General features: G+C 36.2%; 1 protein-coding gene across 1 annotated transcript in view; it reads right to left on the reverse strand.

Annotated features, from left to right (window-relative positions):
- Positions 1-23514, reverse strand: part of NAPG (NSF attachment protein gamma) — a 30160-nt gene that overhangs the window by 1688 nt on the left and 4958 nt on the right. The window contains exons 2-11 of the mRNA XM_036735836.1: positions 19811-19878; positions 16845-16929; positions 15882-15899; positions 15288-15318; positions 10975-11084; positions 10776-10842; positions 8934-9004; positions 2651-2729; positions 1473-1552; positions 598-727 (exon numbers count right to left, since the gene is read on the reverse strand). Of these exons, the coding sequence (XP_036591731.1) occupies positions 598-727; positions 1473-1552; positions 2651-2729; positions 8934-9004; positions 10776-10842; positions 10975-11084; positions 15288-15318; positions 15882-15899; positions 16845-16929; positions 19811-19878 (739 nt within the window). The remainder of the gene's footprint in view (positions 1-597; positions 728-1472; positions 1553-2650; positions 2730-8933; positions 9005-10775; positions 10843-10974; positions 11085-15287; positions 15319-15881; positions 15900-16844; positions 16930-19810; positions 19879-23514) is intronic.

The following is a 23514-nucleotide window of genomic DNA, read 5'->3' on the forward strand; positions in this document are numbered from 1 at the left end:
GTCAAATGCAATTCTTTCAGAACTTACAAGTTTTGTAAACTAGGTCCAAAGTTGATCTGATACCATGACAACAAATCAGCCCAAACTCACAAATGCCATGGGCTAAAAGAGATTAAGCAGCAAGCCTGACAGAAATTTAATACATTCTGCCTATTACCTGCTAGTAAGAGGTGCATTTGAATTTTTACAGGAGCCTGGAGTGCATTTTTCTGCAGGTGGCAGACATCTGTCATGCTCTTAACTGGGTGCTATGGGAAACCATTAATAGGAGGTAAGCAGTAGGAGGCTTGTGAATTAAATGGGATGGTATTAATAAATGTGGCTGGGATCAATGAAGTTTTGGAGAGATAGAGCAAACGTTTTCAGGCCCAAAGATTTTAGAGGAACTATGTGTAAGGCTGCTATAAAGGAATCAGCCCAAATGGCCTATACTGCATAGTGAAGTGTGACAGCTGGGAAGGTCTCTCTGGAGAGCAGCCAAATGAAAAATTAGCCCCAGAAGACTGGGGAGAAAAGACAACAACAAGCTGCTTGTTCTTCCCTGAGAGGTCTCTCTTTCAGCAGGAAAGAAGAAAAAGAAATAGAATGGCCACTTACATCATTGTCCATGTACTTAAAAAGTGGAGAATTGCAGACCTCTGAAACTTGATCTTGGTCTTGCTGGTCGTACCCTTCTAAAAGTTGTTCCAGGGCAGTGCAGTCTTCACTTCCGTTGAATCCTGGTATGCTAAAGGAAACACCACGCCCAGATTTTCAACATGGCTTGCTCTTGCAGGCCACCTGCTCTCCTCCTAAGAGCTCCCAAGAGCACCAATAGTCTTAGGTCCACCTACTATTAATCCATTCTAGTTAGAGTATGTGACTACAAGGTGGTGTTGTGTTTTTTCAGTTTGAGGATAAAGTTTTATAAAATAGCATGTGAAGTTAGTTTAGTTTTTTTCCTTCACCCTCTCACTTCCCCCCTTCCCCTGAGCTACAAATATAGTACATTTATTATATTGTCTTGCTTATCTGCATATGTATGACATTCCCAGGGATGGTCTCAATTTTCTCTTTCTCCTCTAGCTCCTAGTACAGTGCTCTGGATATAGCAGGCATTTAAAAAATGATGGATGAAAAAAACATATGAATCTTATTCTAATCCCTCCCATCCCACCAGATGTGAATACATGAATTCAATATGTGAAATATTTCCCCTACTTGAGAATTTTGTTTGGGGGAGAAAAAAAATAATAAAACAATGAATTTCAGGTCTTATCCTCCCACATGAGATTATACAGAGAAGACAGCTAAAAATAAATATTACAGGTTCCAACAGCGCTGCCTCAAAAGCTGAAACAGTAATGACATGCCTCTATTGGCTATGGGAAATCACTATAAAGCACCTTGAAAGAAACTTTTCACTGACCACCTAAGGTGTGTTAAGAGAAAAAAAAGTCAAGATGTCAAGACAATCAATGAAAACGTCTTACCTATAGCTCTCTCTGACACATCTTTCTGCAGCTACATAGTCATTTCTGTGTAGATGAACTAAGACTTGGGCAATTGTTTTCTAAAACAGAAGAGATGACAGATTACCTTTCAAATGTATATGAACGTAATAAAGGCCAGTTTCCTAGTAGGGTAAAAACATCTGGGATTTTACTTGAAACGTTTTAGTTTCTCTTTATCCCTCTCCCTCTCCCCCTACCCTCACTCTCTGTATTCTAAGTCTTAAGAGTGCCTTCTCCAGGGTACTAGAGAAATGACATTTCTAAGCTTTTTTTTTTTCATTATACTAGGTATCTGTCTCCGACATTTTTTTTCCTTTTCTCTTTTTTAAATTACAACCCCATCACCAAACCTTCCTGCTCTGGGCAAAAGAAACAATAAGAAGGTAGAGAGAGTACTGTTTACACATGTAAGCACATGAATGAAAATTTTATACAATCATGTTGTTATGGGTCAACCAAAATGAGGTTAAGTTCTGACTGGGACACACACTGGCTTTTGTATGCCCCTTGGCAAGGCTCATCCAGTCTCTTAGTCCTCTTAGCAGCTCTCTAAAACTTTAAGTGCAATCATCTTTTTTATGATACTATGTTATGGAAATACTTCTTTTATTCCATAAATTAAAAATAAGATTTTTAATAAAAGACAACTCTGAGAGAGGAAATTTCCCCACCCAGAAGTTTCTCATAGCAGTGAAATCATAGATTCAGTACCTATCCTATACGTCTAGGTTTCGGAGACTCAGTAATAATACCTACTGAAATAATACTTTCATTTACTAAAGTGTTTTGTTTTGTCCACAGATAATAGTCAAATAGCGAGGCAGCCAAATTTAGTGACTAGGATGCTAAACTCAGGAGGATGTGGGTCCAAATCCTGCTTCTGATACTTACTAGTTGTATGACCCTAGGCAAATCAATTAACCTCTATGTATCTCAAGCAACACCCTAGGATTTATCTACTAAGTTATAAACAGACTGTAATCTGCCTTGGTGGAAGGATCTACTGTATCTGGTGTTCCGTATATCAACCAAGTAACAAATTCTTTATGTAGTCACATAATAGTTAAATACCCAATAAATACTTTCCTCTCTTTTAGGGAACTATAGCATCATGAGAAATTAGCCAAAACATAGACAAAATAAATTGCACATAATACCTTATAACACGTTGGATAATTTTCAATTTCCTTATAGATATTCTTTTCCTTCTGAATGGAAAGTGCAGCCTCATCAAATCTGAATGAAGAAAACAGTGAGAAATCCACATCTGGCTTTACAGGTCAGGGAGGGGGAGGAGAGACATAAATCGGCAATATATTTTGTTTCAGGTTTGGGGAGCAAAGAGGAAGACTGGTTCCATTAGCTCTAAAAATTCATTTTTACAAATACCTAGACTCTTCCTTAATGCACGGTAAAGGGCTAGCAGTAAATAAGAACACTTAAGATCACTTGTCTCTCCCCTATATAATCCATTTACCACACTGCTGCCAAAGTAATCTTTCTAATGTACAGGTCTGACCATGCCCTTAAGCTTCTCAAAAACATTTAGTGGCTCTTCACTGTTTACCAAACAAAAAACTACTTAGACTGGCATTGTAGTCCTCTACAATCTGTCTCCTCCCTAATATTACAGCATTATTTCATGAAACTCTTCTTTATGCACTCTACACTTCATTACTTACTGTTCTCCGGATCTATGACCACCATGCCTTTACAAGAACTATCCCCCATTCCTGGAAAAGCTTCCTCCTGCTGTCTTCATCTCTACCTACTGACATCCTTCCCTTCCTTCAAGATCCAGTGCATTATTTACCTAAGTTTCTATCCATGGTTATCCATCCAATTATTTATGAATTATTTTTATACACACAAACACACACATATACATGTATATGCATATACATACATACATATATGTGTGTGTGTGTGTGTGTGTGTGTGTGTGTGTGTATAGTATTCTTTACCCATTTGATTTTTCCCATGTGGCTACTTAGGTTAAAGATTTTTGAGTGATTCCAGGTTTCACTTACAAGGCCCTACAAGGTTAGAGCTTGGTATGATCAGCACAAGAAGTGTGAACATGCATACATATATACACACATATGTGTATGTATATGTATGTTTGTCTAAATATACAGTTTTTATGATCTCAATATGAAACTCATATTTCAGGAAAATGACAGCGACTGATTAGGAGGTGGCTGTTAGGAAGAAGAATCATCAAGGAAAATGTATAATGCCACCAGTTTCACTCTCAAAGAATATATGTGCTGCTTTCGGTTAGGGTTTCTTTGGTCACATCTCTCTGTGATGTAATCCCATGACTGTTCAAGACTGTACTATTTTTCTTGACCAAAGTAAAACCAAACCATGATGCCCATTGCAATGAAACAGCTTCTTTATTAGTTTAGAGATAGATCATAACCTTTCATTTCCATCTATAGGTCACTGCTTTCTATTCTTTCTTTTAAATTGCTGTCAAAATTTGTATTCTCTTAATTTGGTTCAACCAGCTATTTCTGAAGTGCTATGCCCCTCTCTTCTATTTCTGTACATCCCACCTGATTTTCAACATTTTCAATACCTTGTCTCTTGGCCATACTGATTGCTGGTACTATTAGTAATTGTTGTCTATCCGATATGGTCACAATGATGAGTTGATCTCTTCCACTGGTTGGAATGAAGTATAGATTATAAATGAGCTGAATTCCATCAGGAACTCCTGGAATGACTTGTTAGCCTCTAGAGCTAAGAACTTATTCCACTGCAAAACCATACTACTGACTCTGTCACCACCACCTCCCCACTGGCCACTACTGCTGTTTCTGAGGAACTAGACAATGGAGCAGTTTCACTTTCGAAGACCATCTTATGGACTTTTCAGTATTCATCATTAGATAACAAGGTCAGTACTTAAAGGAAGACTCATTTAAGATTAAAAGGCCTTATGTTAAATGAGGGGAAAATTCTAAACAACTAGAGCTGTCCAAAAATAAGCTTGAAGTTGCCTCAGAAGGATAGTAAGGTTCTAGTTGCCAGAGGTGTTCAAATGAACTAATGGATGATTTTGCATTTAGGGTCCCTCAAATGGGTAGGAGTTGAAATGAATGACTTTTGTGGCCACTCCAGCTTTATGGTTCTATAACTGGGAAGAGGATAACATAATTGTTTTTATACCTTTCTTTGAAATAATACATTGTTTCTTTAAATTTTTCTTAATTCTAGCTTTTTTAGCCAAAGATAATAAAATCTCAGATTCAGTGATGTCGCTAAAATAGGTTTTTGCAAGTAGTTTCAAAAGATCAACCAACCCAAACTTTCATCTTCAACAGTTAATTCCTAACAGATGTCATTAAATGCTCAGTATGACGTTCTAGTCACAAGGGATTCTTGAGTTTACATCTTTTCTTTAAGTGTTCTGCTGACTTAGGGAGAAGAGATGGGACTACCGAACCGGAAGAAAGAGAAGAGAATGGTTTGTAACTGCCTCAGAAGTAACTGGCTGCTAGATTTCTCCCTCCCATATTTTGTCCATTGTGGATAAGGTCTTATTGGGAACAGGGTTGGCTAGGGTTAGAGTGAAAGATGAAGGCCTGCTCCTTTTCCAAACTTTTCCTTCTAAGAAACTGCCACCTCTTGGGACCTAAGACTGGACTAAACAAACATCTCTTCTACAAAGCCCAGAGTTGAGTTGGGTGGTGGCACAAGAACACCTCCCCACCCCACTAGAAGAAACTGTGGTTTGTCAGAAAGAACTGATTGGGTCTCCTTGGGCCATCAATGTCACACAGCAAGTGAAAGAAAGGGTAAGATAAGAACCAAGTCTTCTGATTTGCAAGCTAGTATTCCGTCTATCATATCCAATTGTGTTGAGTGATTAAAAGACCATTCAGAAAAAAAGGAGTCAGGACTGGCACTCACTTGAAAGAGTAACAGACCTTTTTTAGCTCTCCAAAGTTTGGAGAGCATGCCCTCCAGATCACAGTACTAAAAAATAAGGTACCTGAAAAAATACTCAAAAGGCACTCTCTAAATTTATATAGATGTTAAATAGTCCTTTAGCTAAAAAAAAAAAGTTTAGGAATTAGCATATTAGATGTTAATTTAAAAAAAAAAGAGCTATGTCATTCTATTAGTAGCCAGGCAAAGGTACATTAAGGATTTAACTATAAAATCCAAACTTGAAAAACACCCAAGCCAGAATTTCTCTTAACCCCATAAACATGTTCAAAAGTAAAGTTTGAGAATCCCAGGTTCACACTTAAGATTTAGCTGTATCTTTCAGAGACTAGACAGTCATGCTGTCAAAGCCAGGTCACTGTTTGAACAAATTCTTAATTTTTATAAGTTTTGGATGGCATGAAAGAGATTAAAATGAGAGAAAGGCAGGTTTCCTCTGGCTACTAATGACTTTCTCCTGTGCTACTACTCACAGAGGAGGCTCCAGAGCTCTAAAGAGGTGAGATGGGATGAAGATTGGTGGGGGTGACAGGCAGTGATGAAGGGTGGCTGATGAGATAGCCAGTGTGTAGGGTGATGCATGCCTGGGGCTGGCCTAGAATCACAAAAGGCTCTTTCCATTCAGGGCAACAAAAGCCCCAAGTTGGGAGTTTCAGATCTGAAAAGGTTAAGTCTTCCAGAGCCTGGAGGGTGTGAGGGTGTGGCTACAGATGGATGGTGAGAAGACGGTCAGGATGTAAAGTGGTTATCACTAAGAAAATGTTTATTGAATATATAATTGTATAGTGAACATCATGCCAAAATGAGATAAAGGCAAGTTTCCTCTGGCTACTGATGAGCCCTACCTCCTCCCTAGGCAACTTTTCAAGAAGGATGAATCTATTCAAGACCTCAAAAAAGGAGGTGGTGTAAATTAATTTTAGGCAGGCATGATGCTCACCACACTGTTATGTGCTGAATAAACATTTTCTTAGTGATAATCACTACATCTAGGCCAACTCTAGCCATGCTTCACTACTGCCTCCATCCCAATCCCACTGCCTTTTTATAGCTGCAGAGTCAAAATCAAATCCATAAACAATACTACACCATCACTATAGGAAAGAATGTGTCTATTTACTCTCCTGTGGCTCCATTCACCATCACTGTGACTTTCCAAACCAAAAGAATCCTACCCAGATACTGCTCTCTGGCATCCCACTGTGCCCCCTATTGAAATGTAAGTTACTTGTAAGCAGGGACTAGCTCCCTCATGTATTTGTATCTCTAGCACTTTGCACAGAGCAAGTATGTAATAAATGCTTTTTCATTCATTCATTTCTTCAGGAAGTTTGATAAAGGATAAGTATTCTTCAAAAGTATAAGATTTTCAAGGAAACCTAGAGGTTGCTACCTTAACACCATGCTTGATGTCACTAAGCTTCCAGAGGAAGAACTACTTTTTCTTTTCCTAAATCTTATACTCAAGAGGGAGAAAGGTGGAGGGAAGTGTGTGTGGGAGGGGGTGGAGGGGGGAAGCGGGGAGAGAAGTGGGGAATGGTGCTGATGGCTGGCCCAGTAAACATCAGAGCAGGAATCATGGACATGGTAGCAAGCTAAGAAACAAACCACACAGACCTTTAATATCAACTGGTTTCTTGTGACTTATCGATCAGTAAGGGTTGTTCTAAGAGCCTAAGGGTAAAATATTAATTCAGAAGAGAAGACTACCACTTAAGTAATCACTAAAGGAAGTTGGTCCAGAAGTTACCTTACATAAAAAGTTCATTCTACATACTGAACTACTATTCTGAATAATGACATACACAGCAGGAAGAAAAGCACAACTGTCATATGAATAAAATAAACTCTTCACTTAAATCTGCTACACTGATGCATAAATGCTACCAGTTTAAGAGGCAATAAAACCTTGAAAGGAGGATCCTTTAATAACAGAAAATACGTAAGCATCACATAAATGAAAGATATGTGCAATTTAAAATTCTATGCTTTACTCTCCGAGTCTGCTACTTAACTTGTACCCAAAAGTCAGGTTCTAGTATAACTCTGGTATATGCTCCAGACAGACACTCATGTTACATAAAAGGTCCCAATTATCCCTTCTGTATCCAGGGTCTTTATATTAACACTATAACAGTGCAAATGAATTATCTGCTTTTTATAAAAAACATGATATATTTTGAAATATGTATGTGTTTAGGTTAGTTCTTAGAAAATTCTATGGAAAGGAACATACCTCTGAGTCACAGAATGGCACATTCTTTTTAAAGACGTGCCTCAGAAGTTGCTCTGCAAAACCATTTCTCTCAACTACTTGTTTTTGATCTCTTGATCAAAAAACCATTCTTAGGTCTGTTTCTGTATCAGTTCAAACATAGCACAGAACTATGCCCTACTAAATTATTAGAAAATGGCCAATTTCATTATGTGTGTGCGTGTATGTGTATGTGTGTGTGTGTGTGTGTGTATATATATATATATATATATACACACACACACAGAGACACCTACATGTGTGTATACATATATATATATATTTTTTATTTATTTGCATATCTACAGTCTTTTGAGGAATGTCTCCCTGGCTTCCTTCAAATCTCAGCTAAAGTCCTACCTTCTGCAAGAAGTCTTTCTAAATCCTTCTTAATCTTAGTATCTTCCCTCTGAGATGATCTTCAATTTTTCTTCTCTATATCTCACTTGCACATACTTGTTTGCATGTTACCTCTCATTACCTCACATTAGACTGTGAGTTATTCAAGAGAAGGAACTGTCTATTGCCCATCTTTATATCCCCAGAGCTTAGCACAGTGCCTAGTATATAGTAGGCATTTAATAAATGCTTGAAGACAGAACGCTTGATTTATATTAAAACTATTTAAAATTAGATTTTAGCCATTGAGATTTTACAAAATACACAAGTTGTGTATTGAAAGCCAATCCATCCTTTTCCTCAGTGATTAAAGGTGTTTCACATGAGAGTGAAGGAAAAAAAAAGGGAGGAGGAAAGGGAGAGAAACGCAAAAAAAATTCAGCTTTCCTGTTTCCAGATATTTATATTTTATTTCCAGATATTTATATCTTATTTCATTATCCCCAACTGACAATATTGTTTTCTTGACTTTATAAGATCATATCCATTTTTCTTGGTCCAATATTTTAAAGAATCTTGTCACTAATATCTCTACAATTCTCAACTCTCAGTAGAGGCAACACAAAAGTCACCCAGAAGATAGATCAAGAAATAATTACTTCAGAAGGCAGAAACATTTGACAATTCACTAAAACACTGGCAAATAACTGACATTTTTAGGGCTAACAGAATATAGATGATAGTGTTCTGTATGGTGGTTTTGTCTATGAAAATTAATTTGTAATTTGCGCCTAGCAAATAGCATGTTATTCCTCACATTATTTAATACCTGAAAACGTGGCTTACGGAAAAGAAAAAGAAATAGAATATGATATTCGAAAACATACCTACGTCCTCGTACTAAAAGTCGAGAGGCTTTTCCTAGTAATTCAACTGCTTGTCGTAGGCGTTCTTCATTCTTAGGGAATACAAGAAAAGGACATGTTGCCAATTTGGATGAGTAAGTCAATTCAACAAGCTTTTATTAAGCACTTACTATGTGCAAGGAACTGTACTACATACTGGGAATATAAAGAAAAAAAAAAAGAAAAAGAAAGTCCTATTCACATTTCTCTCATGAAACCAACCTACCAAAGAAAGTACATTTTCTAAGTAGCATTATCCCATCCTCCAAACTCATTTCACTGACCTTGGACAACAGAAGAGAATGGAATTAGAATGTGAATGTGGAAGAGCTTTCACAAGGTTATTCAAAAGAATTTGTTGGACTGTGTCAGGGCTGTCCAACCTTAGGTTCCTATTGAAACAACAGACAATGTATTTTGATTTGCCATTTTAGTGAGAGCTCTGCAGTAGCTCAGCTTCCTTTATTAAAGCATTTAGGTAAATTTCTATGCTTGTGGGCAGGCACATAAATCTCACGGCAGGCCACATTTTGGACAGCTCTGGCCTATGTTAAGGAGATATTTTCTTTCAGTAAAAAAAGGAGTATTTATTTCTCCTTTCCTATGTTTGTCATTGAAGGCAGAAAAGGAGAATGACATACAATAAACTCCCATGTATCTAGCCAAATAACTAAAAACGTTCACATTAGCAGAATTTTATTGTACAATGTCAGTGGTAGGAAGATAGTGTAACCAGAATGGACTTTGTTTTCCTTGAATGACTCAGCTTACCTCATTGAGCTTCCCTGGACACTGGGGATTGCTCTACTGGGGCAGGAAGCCCAGCGACCATGCCAGGAATCAGAGAACTTCCTGTGTGATGAGTCATGGGGCTGGCTGAGGGGAGGTGTGTTAACCTGGTCTACGCTAGGGGGAGGGGCCAAGTCAAGAACCAATCGGCCCTGGTCGTTCAGGCGGCGCTTGATGATGTCAAAAACTCTATAAGAGGAGAGAGGACAGCTTGAAGATCCTCTCTTCCTTTTCCGGTTGGAGCCAGAGACGCCTACAGCTGAAGCTGAGCTGCTGGTAGCAGAGCTGACTGGAGTGCTGAGCAAGGACTGGAGGCCAGTGGGTAATCTTCTTACCGTAGACGGGAAGCATGTATACGATTTTGCCTTATACCATCTCACTTCTCTGTGACCTCCTGGTTACCCTTGTGAGGCAGACTTATTGGGCCTGGAAGCTTTTGATGAAAATATCAAAATGGGGATGCTGGTTTGTGGGCTTGTTACTGTGGCGTGTAAATACATGCTTTAGTTCTCCTGCCTTCTGCCTAGAGAATTCCTTATATCCTGCGGTTCTGGAACTTTTAGGCACATATGAGATTCTCTTTGAAATCATAAATTCTGCCTTCCTAATATAGATGGATGCTGTCTTATTGTTCTTGGTGGCCAACCCCTTCCTCCTTAAAACAACAACTAGCCTAGTGCTTTGTACAAAAGGAGATAATAAATACTTGAACTGAAAGTGAACTTTTAGTTTGAAGAGTATTTTATTATGTTCTCATTATTTGAACTAGCAATTTTAGCATGGCATAAACATGACAAACATCAGTTACCAAAATACTAAGTTGACAAAAACAAGAGTTCCTCAAAGTTGGGAAATGAGTGGAAATTGTTAGTGAATGATGGACCCAACACACAACACACAGCTCTGAAAACTGCAATGAATAGCCTTTACTATCCAAATCCATACTAAATTGCAGTAGGGGTTTTTTGCCCCATGTGTCCATTTTTTAATAAATTTCAAGGCCATGTTCAATAGACAAGAAAAGTGAAAACTTACCTCAAATACATTAGCTGTCTGTTGATATAACTGTACAGCCTTTTCAGGGTTCACATTTTCTATAAGTCTAAAATGAACAAGACAAGTGTTATTCTTTAAATTAGGAATGGGAAGCACCTTCTTCCAGGAATGTAATTGAAATGAGAAAAAATTATGCCTTCCCCTCACTTATTTCCAGCAACAGATTTTAGGGACTTACTTTCCTGCCCGTTCCAAGGCCATGGCTGCTGTGTCAGGCGTCCCATTCTCCAGATACATCATACTGGCCTTCTCAATCAAATGAACAGCTTCAGGTAATTTCTGCATCTCCTTTAGTCAAGAGATACACTATGGGTCAGGGAAGGAACTTACAGTTTACTGACTTAACACCTAAAACACAGGAAAGCCAATTTTAACAAATTTCTTTCATATGATTTTCACAATAGTATCTAGGTTTCTGTGTATGCACACATACACACAATATACAGGATTAGATGAATTCTCATAAGTACATACACTACCTATGTTGCATCTAATCAAATCAAAATATATTAATTTCTATACACATACATGGATAGTATAGAAACATGATTTGTAGGACTTCGCATGTATAATCCACATGAAATTGCTGGCCTTCTCAAGGAGGGGGAGGAGAGAGAGGGAGGGAGAGAATTTAAAAAAAAAATAAATGCTGAAAGAAATTTTCACATATAATTGAGAAAAAAATAAGAAAAAAAAACAATTTCCATGCACATATAATTCACAATTTTGTAACATGTCACATTTAGCCTTTCTTTTTTTTATTTCTATCTCCATCAACTCCGGTATAAATTCCTCATGGACTTTGGTACTGGCCTGTATTGCTGCTAGAGCTTCCCATCTCTTCTGTCTCTAAGTTCATCCCCTCAAACATATGGCTGCCCAATTATTATTCCTCACACACAGATATGATCCTAACATTTCTCCACTCAAAACCCCTTATATTGGTGTTAAATAAAGATTAAGCATGATTTATAAATATTTTCCTTTCATTTTCTGAGCATCAGAAGCCCTACCATAATCTTGGCATTTCCTTTCAAACTCACATACCGCCAACTTCTCAGCTGTGCCATTCAGAACTTTCCTATGAGCTGGCAGAAAGGTTTCAATTATGAAGCACAAAGTAAAAATGTTAATATTTCAATCTGGCCCCTTTCTAAACCACATGATCCCTTTGAGGCAAATAAGATACAGTCCTTAAGATTTAAAAAATGGTAAAACCAGAAGTGGATACAAGAGCTCTGGGGCCCATGGCATACCTCTGTCTACAAGTTAGCCACAGGTCTCACAATGCATTGCCATAAAGGTTTACATGAAAAATGGGTGGAAAGTTTAGCCAACAGATTTTATTCAGGACCATGAAGCCCAGGACTCATAATGTTGCCTGGAATTGTACTTGTTTATTAAATTCAAATATATACCAAAATGATTTTCCTAAATCTGTCTGCCAATCCATGTAAATTTACTTTTTTATTCATTCTAAACTCTGCCTTCAAACATTCAAATTAAACTGTTTAGCGTGTATATCTTAATGGTAAGTTTTGGTGAAGACTCCACTCCATTAGCTCTTTCAATATAGACCTAGCTAGGGAAACAAGATAACTAATTTAGATTATGGAGATGAAGGTGACCCAGCATCAAGACCTTGTAATGTAATGCCAGGAGTCACAGCCCAATCTGGACCTGGTTAGGTATGCAACAGGGCAGGGAAGACATCTTTTAAGTTCTCTTGCATTTAGTTCTACAGGGATCCAAGGAAAAGGGGGAAACTTGGGTTTCAACACTAGCTCTTGAGGAGCTGTTGTTACTGATAAACCAGTCTGAATCACCGAAATTCAATTCTAGGTCAAGTCTCAGCCCCCTAAAACAAAGTTTTGCAATAAATGTTTTGAGATGTTTTGGCTACAATTGAAGTGAATAAGCAATCTCATTATAAAAATATTTGTATCAACATACACAAAAAATGAAAAGCCAAATTTCCTCCTTTAATTACTATTCAGCTTAAACATTTAAAACTAAAATGAATCAGAAGTTTTATATTAAAACTTTCAAAATGTAGCTTATATGGTATTGTAATACCCTGAATGCCAGTTATCACAAGACATAAATCAATGACTACTTTCCCCCTAACCTGAAAGAATATTAACCCTTTCCATGATTTTCAAAGCTAATGTGAGTAAAAGTAGTATTAACTGCCTTAATGAAAATGACACAATTCAAAGACACTAGACTTAAAGTAGCCCTTTTTCTGAACAAAAAATGTTTGCCCCTCCATTAAAATGTAAAAAGCAAACAAAAATAAAACCTCTCTATTCTCTCAACACAAAATTAAATAACACAATCTGTTCAGATAATCAAGTATATTCACTTTTGTCCTCTAAAGTTGGGAAAACACCAAAATTACAATGGGTCTGCTAATATCACTCATATACTGATAAACATTTTCAGGATTAAACAGCATAACTTATAAAATTTAACATTTAAAATGTAATTTCTGGGAACTTTCCAGAAAACTCAGCAAGGAGCAGAGGGTAGCAACTGCCACTAGACACTATACAATTCACTGAGATGATGGGGTCCCTCCCTGGGAGGCAAGATGGAAGAGTTGTATCAACTTCTTATGAATAAGAATCCTTTCTCACAGTGTAAATAAAACTATTCTGTGTTCAAAATGGAAGGGAAGAAGCAGGGCTGTCCAAAATGCGGCCGGCCTACAAGCATAGAAGTTTACATAAATGCTTTAGTAAAAGAAGCCCAGCAACTGCAGAACTCTCACTAAAATGGCAAATCAAAATACATTGTCTATTGTTTCAATGACAACCTAAGGTTGGACAGCCCTGGAAGGAAGGAAGGAAAGAAGGAAGGAAGGAGATGTCATTACAATGGGGAAGCTTATGAGGGTGATGAGCAACATCCCAGAGGTGGGGATAAGTGTCAAACCTCTTAATGGAGGTCAGTGAATACTGTTCATTGTAATGCTGGCTTTTGTATGTAATGGTGAATGAATGGACTACAATCATCTTAACACATTCAGTATTTGTTATTGTTTTTGTTGTAACCTTCAACTGTAGCTGTGTTTTAAAAAGATAATAAAATTAGTAATATAAAATGATGAAAAATGTAATTTCTTAAGACATCAATTATTAATGCCCTAAAGTAAAATGGATAATTTGAGTACATGAAATTTTGCACAAACAAAACTAATGCAGCCAAAATGAGAAGGAAAACAGGAAACTGGGGGAAAATTTTTACAGCAAGTTTCTCTGATAAAGGCCTCATTTCTCAAATATATAGGGAACTAAACCAAATTTATAAAAATAAGAGCCATTTCCCCAATTGATAAATGGTCAAAGGATATGAACAGGCAGTTTTCAGATGAAATAATAATCAAAGCTATAGTCACATGAGAAATTATCTAAATCACTACTGATGAGAGAAATGAAAACTAAAACAACTCGGAGATACCACCTCATAGCTGTGAGATTGGCTAATATGACATAAAAGAAAAATGACAAATGCTTGAAGGGATGTAGAAAACCTGGGACACTAATACACTGTTGGTGGAGCTGTGAACTAATCCAACCTTTATGGAAAGCAATTTGGAACTATGCCCAAAGAACTACAAAACTGTGCACACCCTTTGACCCAGAAATACTACTACTACTAGGTCTATAACCCAAAGAGATTGAAGAAAAGGGAAAAGGATTTATATGTACAAAAACATTTATAGCAGCTTTTTTTTTTTTGTGGTTGCAAAGAATTGGAATTCAGAGGGATGCCCATCAATTGGGGAATGGTTGCACAAGTTATGGTACATGATTGTAATGGAATAGTATTGTGCTTCAAGAAATGACAAGTCGGATGGTTTCAGAAAAACCTGGGAAGACATATACAACCTCATGCAAAGTGAAATGAGTAGAACCAGGAGAACATTTACACAGTAACATCAATATTATAATGATTAAGTGTAAAAGACTTAGGTGTTCTGATTAAGACAATGATCCAAGACAATTCCAAAGGATCCATTATGAAAAATGCTTATCCACATCCAGAGACAGAACTGATAAACTCTAAATGCAGATTGAAGCATACTTTACTTTTCTTGTTTTAATTTTTGTCTGTGTTCTTTTACAACATGGATAATATGGAAATATGTTTTGCATGACTTCACATGTATAATCAATATCAAATTCTTCTCAAGAAGGGGGATGGAGGGAAAGAATTTAGAACTTAAATTTTTAAAAAATGAATGTTAAAAACCTTTTTACATGTAATTGGGAAATATTTAACAAAATAAAAAAATATATATTTTTAAAATCATTAATGCCCTACCTCCATTCACAATCTAATCAGCACTATTTAAGAAATAGTTTTTCTAACATGCTTAGCATTTCTTGGTTTGTGACTTTTCAACCTGAACATAACTTTAATATTTAACACTTTGGAATAATATAACAAATCATACTACCTACATCACAGCTATGCCATACTGACCTTCAACATCATGCCAGCTTGTTCATAAGCCCTGCAAAAAAAGAAAAAATACAAATTTCCTTCATAAGGGATCTTAATTAAATGAAGAGAAAGGAGGGAAAAGTTCTGGGTTTTACCACTCAGTAAAAGTAACTGTCTCATTTAATAACAGTAAAGCAGCTGGGTACAATCATACTTCTTTGCTTTATTATGCTTATGTTGCCATTTTTTTATATTGTACTTTTGGTGCAAGATAAAGTAGATGGATGAGCTAAAAAAGCTTTTTTAAAAGACTTGATTATAAGATCAATCTTCCTAATCTTCCACAGATGAATAACTTTCAAAATTACCATAAGTGGAAGGGAAAAAAAAGAAATCATATTTAGTTCTTCTCCTTTTAATCTGCAGAATAAAACGGCCTGAAAATTTTTATATGGTTGATAGGAAAAGATAATAATGATAATGTACTACAACTTAAGTAGGCCTCCAAATTATAAATTAATGTTCTTGTAAGTAGAAACAAGAACAAACAAGCATTTAAAATCAAGATAAAGTTGCTTCCGTAAACTGGGAAAAAGCTCTAAGATTTTAGGTAGGTGGGAATAAAGAACTTACTTGGCTGCATGAAAAAGGCTGGAGATGTGAAGGAGTCAGAGTTAAAGATAAAAACAAAAGAAATGAACAAGTGTCTAGACATTTACCAGTTAATAGGAACAAAGTTAAGTGAAATATGACATATATCAGTTCCTCTCTCCTAAAATTATGGTGCATACATGGGAACACATACATGACTGTAACAGATATTTCCTAAGAACTATAAATTTCAGAACAATGCTAAAGAAACAGCACAGTGTTTTTTAAATTTCCAATATGCATTGATTTAATAAGCCCAATCAAAATTAAAAATTATTATAGCTATCTTTTAATGGAGGTAGAATGAGAAGTCTTTTTAAACAGTAAGTTTTAAATATTTCAGGGCAATTTTTTCACTTCAACCTGTTTATTAGCCTCAATACCAAAAAAGGAAAATCAAACTAGATCAGAATATGTCTTTAAAAGTTATTTAGCAGTTTTATTGGGTCAATTTATTTGCTATTTTATTCCTCTGTGCCATTTCAGTAGAATGTAGCCTCCTTGAAGGCAGAGTTGTCTCACTTTTGCATGTGTATTCAAAATGCATGGTACTAGCATATAACACATAGTAAAGTACTTAAAAATCCTTAATTACTTGATACATATCTCCGTCAGCCCATAATGTAGGAGGAGGGAGATGAGAATTTAACACTATGACTAAACCCAGCAACACAAAAATAAATATCTAAAGACATTCTTCTCTCAAATAATTTCTGTGAATAAAAACACACCTCCACTTCTGAGAAACTGTTCAGAATAAACAATTTGAAAGAGCATAAAAATGTTGAGGCTTTCATTTGTTTAGCAATTAATACTACGCTTTCCTTCATCACAGGTGACAAATTCATAACTAAGGAAAATAATTAGCATCAACCAAGGTATATTTTTAACCAGTGATTGATTCAATTCCTTAAAAAGACATTTTAAGTGACGCTGAAAAGATACGCCCTATTATTCTCATGTGCAGCAGCTTCTCTTAGACAGGCTTCTTTGGCTCGATCAAACTGTTTAGCATTTTTAAAAGCAACAGCTGAAATAAAGCAAAAAGAAAAAAAATCTTGTTTCTATTTCTATCACTTGAGAAAAAAAACAAAATGAATCATTACATTAGGGAAACATTATTGGAAAGTTTTGTTTCCAAAAACCTTATACATAGCTCTGAAAAAAGGAATAAAAAGAATACTTCAATGAATTTGTTATCTTTGAAGATAACTGATTCAGAGCCCAAAGGGACCTCACAGGCCATCTAGTTCACCTCCCTCATTTTATAGATAAGGAAACTGAGGCTCAGAAAGGTAAAGTCTGCCTACTGACTTCTTTGGCTTCCTTTGAGGTCCAATAAAAATTTCACCTTTTACTAGAAGCCTTTCCCAACCCCACTCAATTATTAAGCCGTCTTCATCCTTGCTTTGTATATATCTATTTGCATGTTGTCTCTCCCAAAAGATTGTTAAGTTCCTTGAGAGCATGGAGAGTCTTTCGTCTCTTTTTGTATTGCTTTGTAAGGCACAGGGCCTGGCCCACAGCAGGTGCTTAACAAATGTTTGTAAATTGACTGATTAAAGTTACTTGTCTAAGGCCAAATGGGCAGCAATTATCAGAAGGAGGATTTAAACGGTCTCTAAAGCAGGTCCTCTTTCCCTTCCCCTGACATCTGTCAATCACTAATATAATCCCTCCAATAATGAAATTCACAACCTGTCTAGGCCTAACCATCTGATGATTCTTTCATCCATGTCTTCCCCTAAATTCACCACAGGGTGGTCCATTCAGTGAGCTATTTTTTTAAAAGAATACATCATCAGATAGTTGTATGGCCAGAAAAAATGATGTATCAAAAGCAAAGAACAACCAATAGACAGTCCATATATGCTCTAACATTTTGTTTTAACTGAACTTCCCCACTCCCCACTTTTATCTCCCCCAGCTTGTAACCAAGATGAACAGGATGAACAAGTTCTTTGTAGCTACATACATGCTATTAAGCAATGCTGATTTTCCATGTATTTTAATCTATGGTCCTACTAGTTGAGAGTACTGAGATTGGAAGCATCTGCCCTTGAAGAGTGGATAAAGTACACCAGAGCAGCCTCTGATCACATTTACCACCTACTTCACCAAATGGAGATTCATTTCAGTTAAAAAGCCCCTCTTACGCTCTAACTATACTCAGACTCTGCTGAGATCAATCACAGATGACTGGAAGTATTTTAATACTTTTGGGGGGGAGCGGGGAGATATGACATGGAAGTACAATAAAAAGGAGAAGACAGAATTGCCTTACCTTTCTGAGACCTATGATTTTATTGGGGGTGGGAGTGGGTGACAGAGGTTTGAGGAAAAAAAGAAAGGGAGGAAAAGACATCAAACAGTCCTACTCATGACAAGACTCTCCTTCCCTTGACTTCTTATCCTCTTCCCCTCAATTATAGGTATACAAATATTTCTTTAATGTATATGGTGCCTCATCTTTTCCCCATTCTCCTCTTCCTGCTTCTCCAACTCTAATCTTAGTACCAGTTCTAAACCCAGGAAGTGCTATACCTTCAACAAGTGACTAAATGGGGAACTGTCTACCTCCAGTATACTCTCAGCTCCCCACTACTGCTGGGTGTCATCACTGCTTAGAATTAGCAAGCCTCAGCAGAGTAAAAAGAGATGGCTTTTGCCTGCCGTATACTTGCATTGAGCTGCGGTAAAGGTGCTTAACAACTAACAATAATAGCATTACAAGGTAGCTAATTCAGAAGCAGATATTTTAACCTTAAAAAGTCAACTTATGTACCACAATGTATGGTGTAATAAAGGCAAACTAAACTATGGGTCAAAAACTGTAGCAAAGCATACAAATCTATTGCCTCCCTGAATTGAACCCAAATTTTAACCACAAATTAACTATAAGTCACACATCAAACCAAAGATTAATTTTGTATTTTAATTGTATTTTTGTATTCTCCCCCGAACTATTAACCCCCTCAAAAAAACAAACAAGCAAACCAAAAAGCCCTACTGAACTAAGAAAAGTACAATGTCCACAGCTGGAATACTTATGTCCATTCTGGGTGCCATAGGAAAGATCTTGATAATCTAGAAGCCTGTCCTGAGGAGGGTGACCCAGATGGTGAGAGGACTTGAAACCAAAAGCTGGTATGTGGAAGAGAAATTAAACTTATTCTGCTTGGCCTCAAATGGCAGAAGTAGGACCACTGGGTAGAAGCTACAGAGAAGCTGATTTGGAATAAATATAACCAAGGAATTCCTAACAATTACAGCTATCTGGAAATAGAATGGATTGACTTAGGATATAGCTCTCATCAATGCAGGTCTTAAAGTATTGGATGACCATATGTTGGGCATGCTGTGAGAGGGTATAGGATGGGCAAATTTACCTTTGAAGTCTCTTCTAGAACTATGATTTTATGATTCTAAAGTATCCATGTGGCTTAATATCAAACTGAAAAAGTCTAACTTGCATAAATATACCATTAGATCTGTTTCCAGAAAACATGTACATTATCTTATAAGAGAATTAAAAAAATAATCAAGCTATATTCCATTTTGCCATGAAAAGGTCAATAAATTAATATTATGGCAAAAGTTACACAATATGTAACCCATTAAATCACCATGATTACCATGAAGCTGGGAGTAGCAAGAGAATAATAACATATATTAAAACTACTAAAATCTATTTCTGAGTGTCACTACACTCACTATTCGGATGAAAGGAAGCAGTGGATCACACACAGCTCAACAATGAAGGAGGCCATCAGTCTTTAAGTGGAAGAAATACCAAAGGCATATGGCAGCTTTGCTGTTAAAACTAGAAAGAGATCTATGTCATGGTAGATGGAAGCAAATGATTATTTTAAGATATAGCACTGGACCTAAAAGTCTAAGGTCATTCCTACCTGCTTTCCCATATTCAGTTGCCGCACTGTCATAATCTGGCTTCCATTTTAAAAAACCAGTTTTCAGGCTAAAAGAAAAAAGAAGACAACTTTAATACAGCTAATCATCTACATTTATAAGTCGGATGAATCATGATGCATTAGTAAGTATTATTGACAAGGAGAACCTTAAGAAGCTGAACTATAGCAGAGATAAAACAAAAGGGCTTTCTAACCCAACATTAATGACAATTAATTTAAATGATTCATTTCCTCCTTTATTAAAGGATCCCAATTATAAAACGACAGCACTGGACAAGGTCTGAATTGCCAAGTACCCTACTAGATGATCATTTAAGTTTCTTAAAAAAAAATAGAAAACTTTTCTTCAGTATGTTTCCATTTTCTAAATGTTATCCTTTGTGCATTAAATGGAATGAATTTCCATTCAATTGATTGAATTCTGTGATCATATCACAATATCAATCTCAAAGGCAACAGAGGGACAAAGTTTGTCCAATAAAATAGAAACCTAGAGCTGGAGAATCTGTAACAGCTTATATATAGCAGGTTCAACTTGCTACCAGGCATATACTAAATCATTTTTTGACACTATGTACCTGGGCCAAAAGTCATCAATTTATTTTCTTTTAGCCAAGTATTTCATTTAATATTTTTATATATGACCTTACCTGGTCTAGAACCATGGCATTAAGCATTTTTTATCAAGTTTGCCCAACAAAGAACTGGAAATTGAGGTGATGCCCATCATTTGGGGAATGGCTAAACAAGTTGTGGCAAATGGTTGCGATGGAATACTACTGTGACATTAGAAATGATGGGGGTGATAGTTTCAGAAAACCCTGGGAAGACTTATATGAACCAATGCAAAGTGAAATGAGCAGAACCAGGAGAACATTGTGCATAATAAGAGAAATATTGTAATGAAAATCAACTATGAAAGGCATAGATACTCTGATCAAGAAAATGATTCAAGATAAAAAAAAAGAAAAAGAAAAAGTTTGCCCCAGATCCTGTTGTTCAATAAAAAATAAATTATGGTATATCTAGATACTAAACCAGCTACGTGGTGCGGTGGATAGTGTGCCAGGCCTGGAGTCAGGAAGATCTGAGTTCAAATGTGACCTCAGATACTTAGTGATATGTGAGCCTGAGCAAGTCACTTAATGCTGTTTGCCTAAATTTCCTCATCTGTAAGATGAGTTGGAGAAGGAAATGGCAAAGCACTCCAGTATCTTTACCAAGAAAACCACAAAAGAGGTCATGAAGAAGAGGACATGACTGAAAAATGAATAAACAAATAAAAAGATATTAAACTCCAAATATTAGGAAATGTGTCAAAATACTAAAATATCTTATATCTCCTCCCATAACATTTCTGTATAAACATAATTGTAAATGTTCCTACATTAAATAAGGCATAATCAATTGTTCCTGACAATCTCAGGAAGAAGTCTGAGACTTCAAAAAGCAAGCATCCCTGAAGATAACTGGGCAAGGTTAAGAGGCAAGAAAAGTCCCTCTTTCCTTTTAAGGACCATAAATCTATACTCTGAAACATGAAATTCAATTCAATTTAACAAGCATTTATTATGAGATGAGATCAACCTTATGCTTTAAAACAACATAAAATAATATTCCTTAAAATGATTTAACAACCTACCAAACATGCTCACTCATAGTGAATTTTAAACTATATAACCTTTCAAATAATACTTAGTATTACAAGTTCAAATTCCATATCACTCTTCTATATATCACTTGCTGACTATGTTACAGTGGGAATTCCTTTTGTGTAATGAGTTGGACTAATACAAGACTGCTGGGATACTTTCTTATTCTCAAATTCTATGATTCTCTGATATAGCAAAAATTATTATTAGCTCATACTGAATATAGACAAAGCAGTACTTTCTTACATCCAGTTATGGAAATGTTGAACTCTGTCAACTTATCATAAAAATAATCTCAAATGTTAAAATCCCTGCTTCCAAGATATAAACTCTACATTGCCTTAATTCAGCCATAATAGCCATAATACCACCAATGTTTGTGCGTGTTCTCTTAGCTATGTTAAATATGATTTTTCCTTAATAATGATGGCAATAGTCTGGTCCAACTCAGTAGAACAAAGGATAACTGTGTGATCACTGTATTTTTTGTTTGTTTTATGCAAATAAAAAATTCTTTTAAAAAGTAACTGACATTATGGTATGAAGAGAGAAAAGTTTGTAAAGGCACTCTACAGATTTGAAAGACATACATATGGAAGATACTTTGCCCACATAATATAACAACTTAGAAAAATAATGAGATTCATGTTTCAACTGTGAAATCAGTTAAGATTACAATAAAAGAGCTAAGATATAATCATATTGGAACTCAAATGTATATATTGCTTTAAGGCTTGCAAAGCCCTTTGCTCCAAACAATTTGAGAGGGTGAGGCAGATATTTTCAAGTATTAAAACTACTATTTTAAAGATGAGGAAACTGAGTTTCAGAAAAGTTAAGTGACTTGCCCAAAGTAACATGATTAATAAGTCAAAGGCAGAATTCAAATCCAGGTTCCTTTATGTTGATTCCAAATCCAGCACCATTACAGTATTGTATATAGTGGGAAAATATTAGATTGAGAAACAGCAGAGAAAGACTTGGATTTGAATAGAAGATAGATAGACAGACAAAAGGTAGAAGTCATATCAACCAACTTGGACAGTTCTATGCTTCTACAAACATACAGCATTTTCACAACTCCATGTGGTTGCTTAAGCTAACCCCTATGCTTGGAATGCCCTGCTCTGACCAGTTAGCCTATGTACCTGTCTAGCCTTTAAATACCAACTTAAAAGAGGACATAATACCTGAAAGTCTTCTTCTCTGATCCTCTGATTCTCATAGCACTCTGTTTTGTAACATTTTAATGTATTTATTAAATTCAATTAAGCAAACATTAACTGCCTGATATATGTGAAGCATTGTGCTAGGCTCTTGTAATTTAGTGTAATATGCAATCTGTGTTCATATAATATCCCTCTCCTTGACCACAAATTCCAGGAAAGCAGGCTAATGCCTTATAATAACAATACCAACAGCTGAAACTGATATAGCACTTTAAGGTCTGTGAAGTACTTTACATATATTATCTCATCTAAGTCTCATCACAACCCAGTTAGGTAAATATCATAGGTACCATTATCCCCATTTTACAGATGAGGAAACTGAACCTCAAAGAAGTGCCTCACCCAGAGTCATAAAGAACAATAAATGTTGACAATGAGACCCAAATCTAGGTCTTTCTGATTCAACGCCCAGCGATTTCTCTTCTAGGCATGTCTCTCTAAACTCTGTATTCCCATCATCACCTAGCATGATGATTCAGGCCCAAATCAGATTAAAATATAACAGATTATGTTAATATGAGTTTTCTAATCTTTATAGGCAGTTCCTAGCCCCAGTTTTTCTTTAAGTCTGATGCCAGTGATCTAAGCAACTTCTTGTGGAGGCAGAGAACTGAAAACAAGCTGGGTGCCCACTGACTGAGGAATCGCTGAACAAATGGAGTATATACAGGTAATTGATTATTATTGTGAAGTAAGAAATTACGAATATGAAGAATTCAAGAAAACAGTAGATTTATAAGAGATGATGCAAAGTGAGATCTCTATCATAAATAAGAAAGTATAACATTTTTCTCATGACTTG

Source organism: Trichosurus vulpecula, chromosome 1 (genome assembly GCF_011100635.1).
Source record: "Trichosurus vulpecula isolate mTriVul1 chromosome 1, mTriVul1.pri, whole genome shotgun sequence".
Taxonomy (NCBI): domain Eukaryota; kingdom Metazoa; phylum Chordata; class Mammalia; order Diprotodontia; family Phalangeridae; genus Trichosurus; species Trichosurus vulpecula.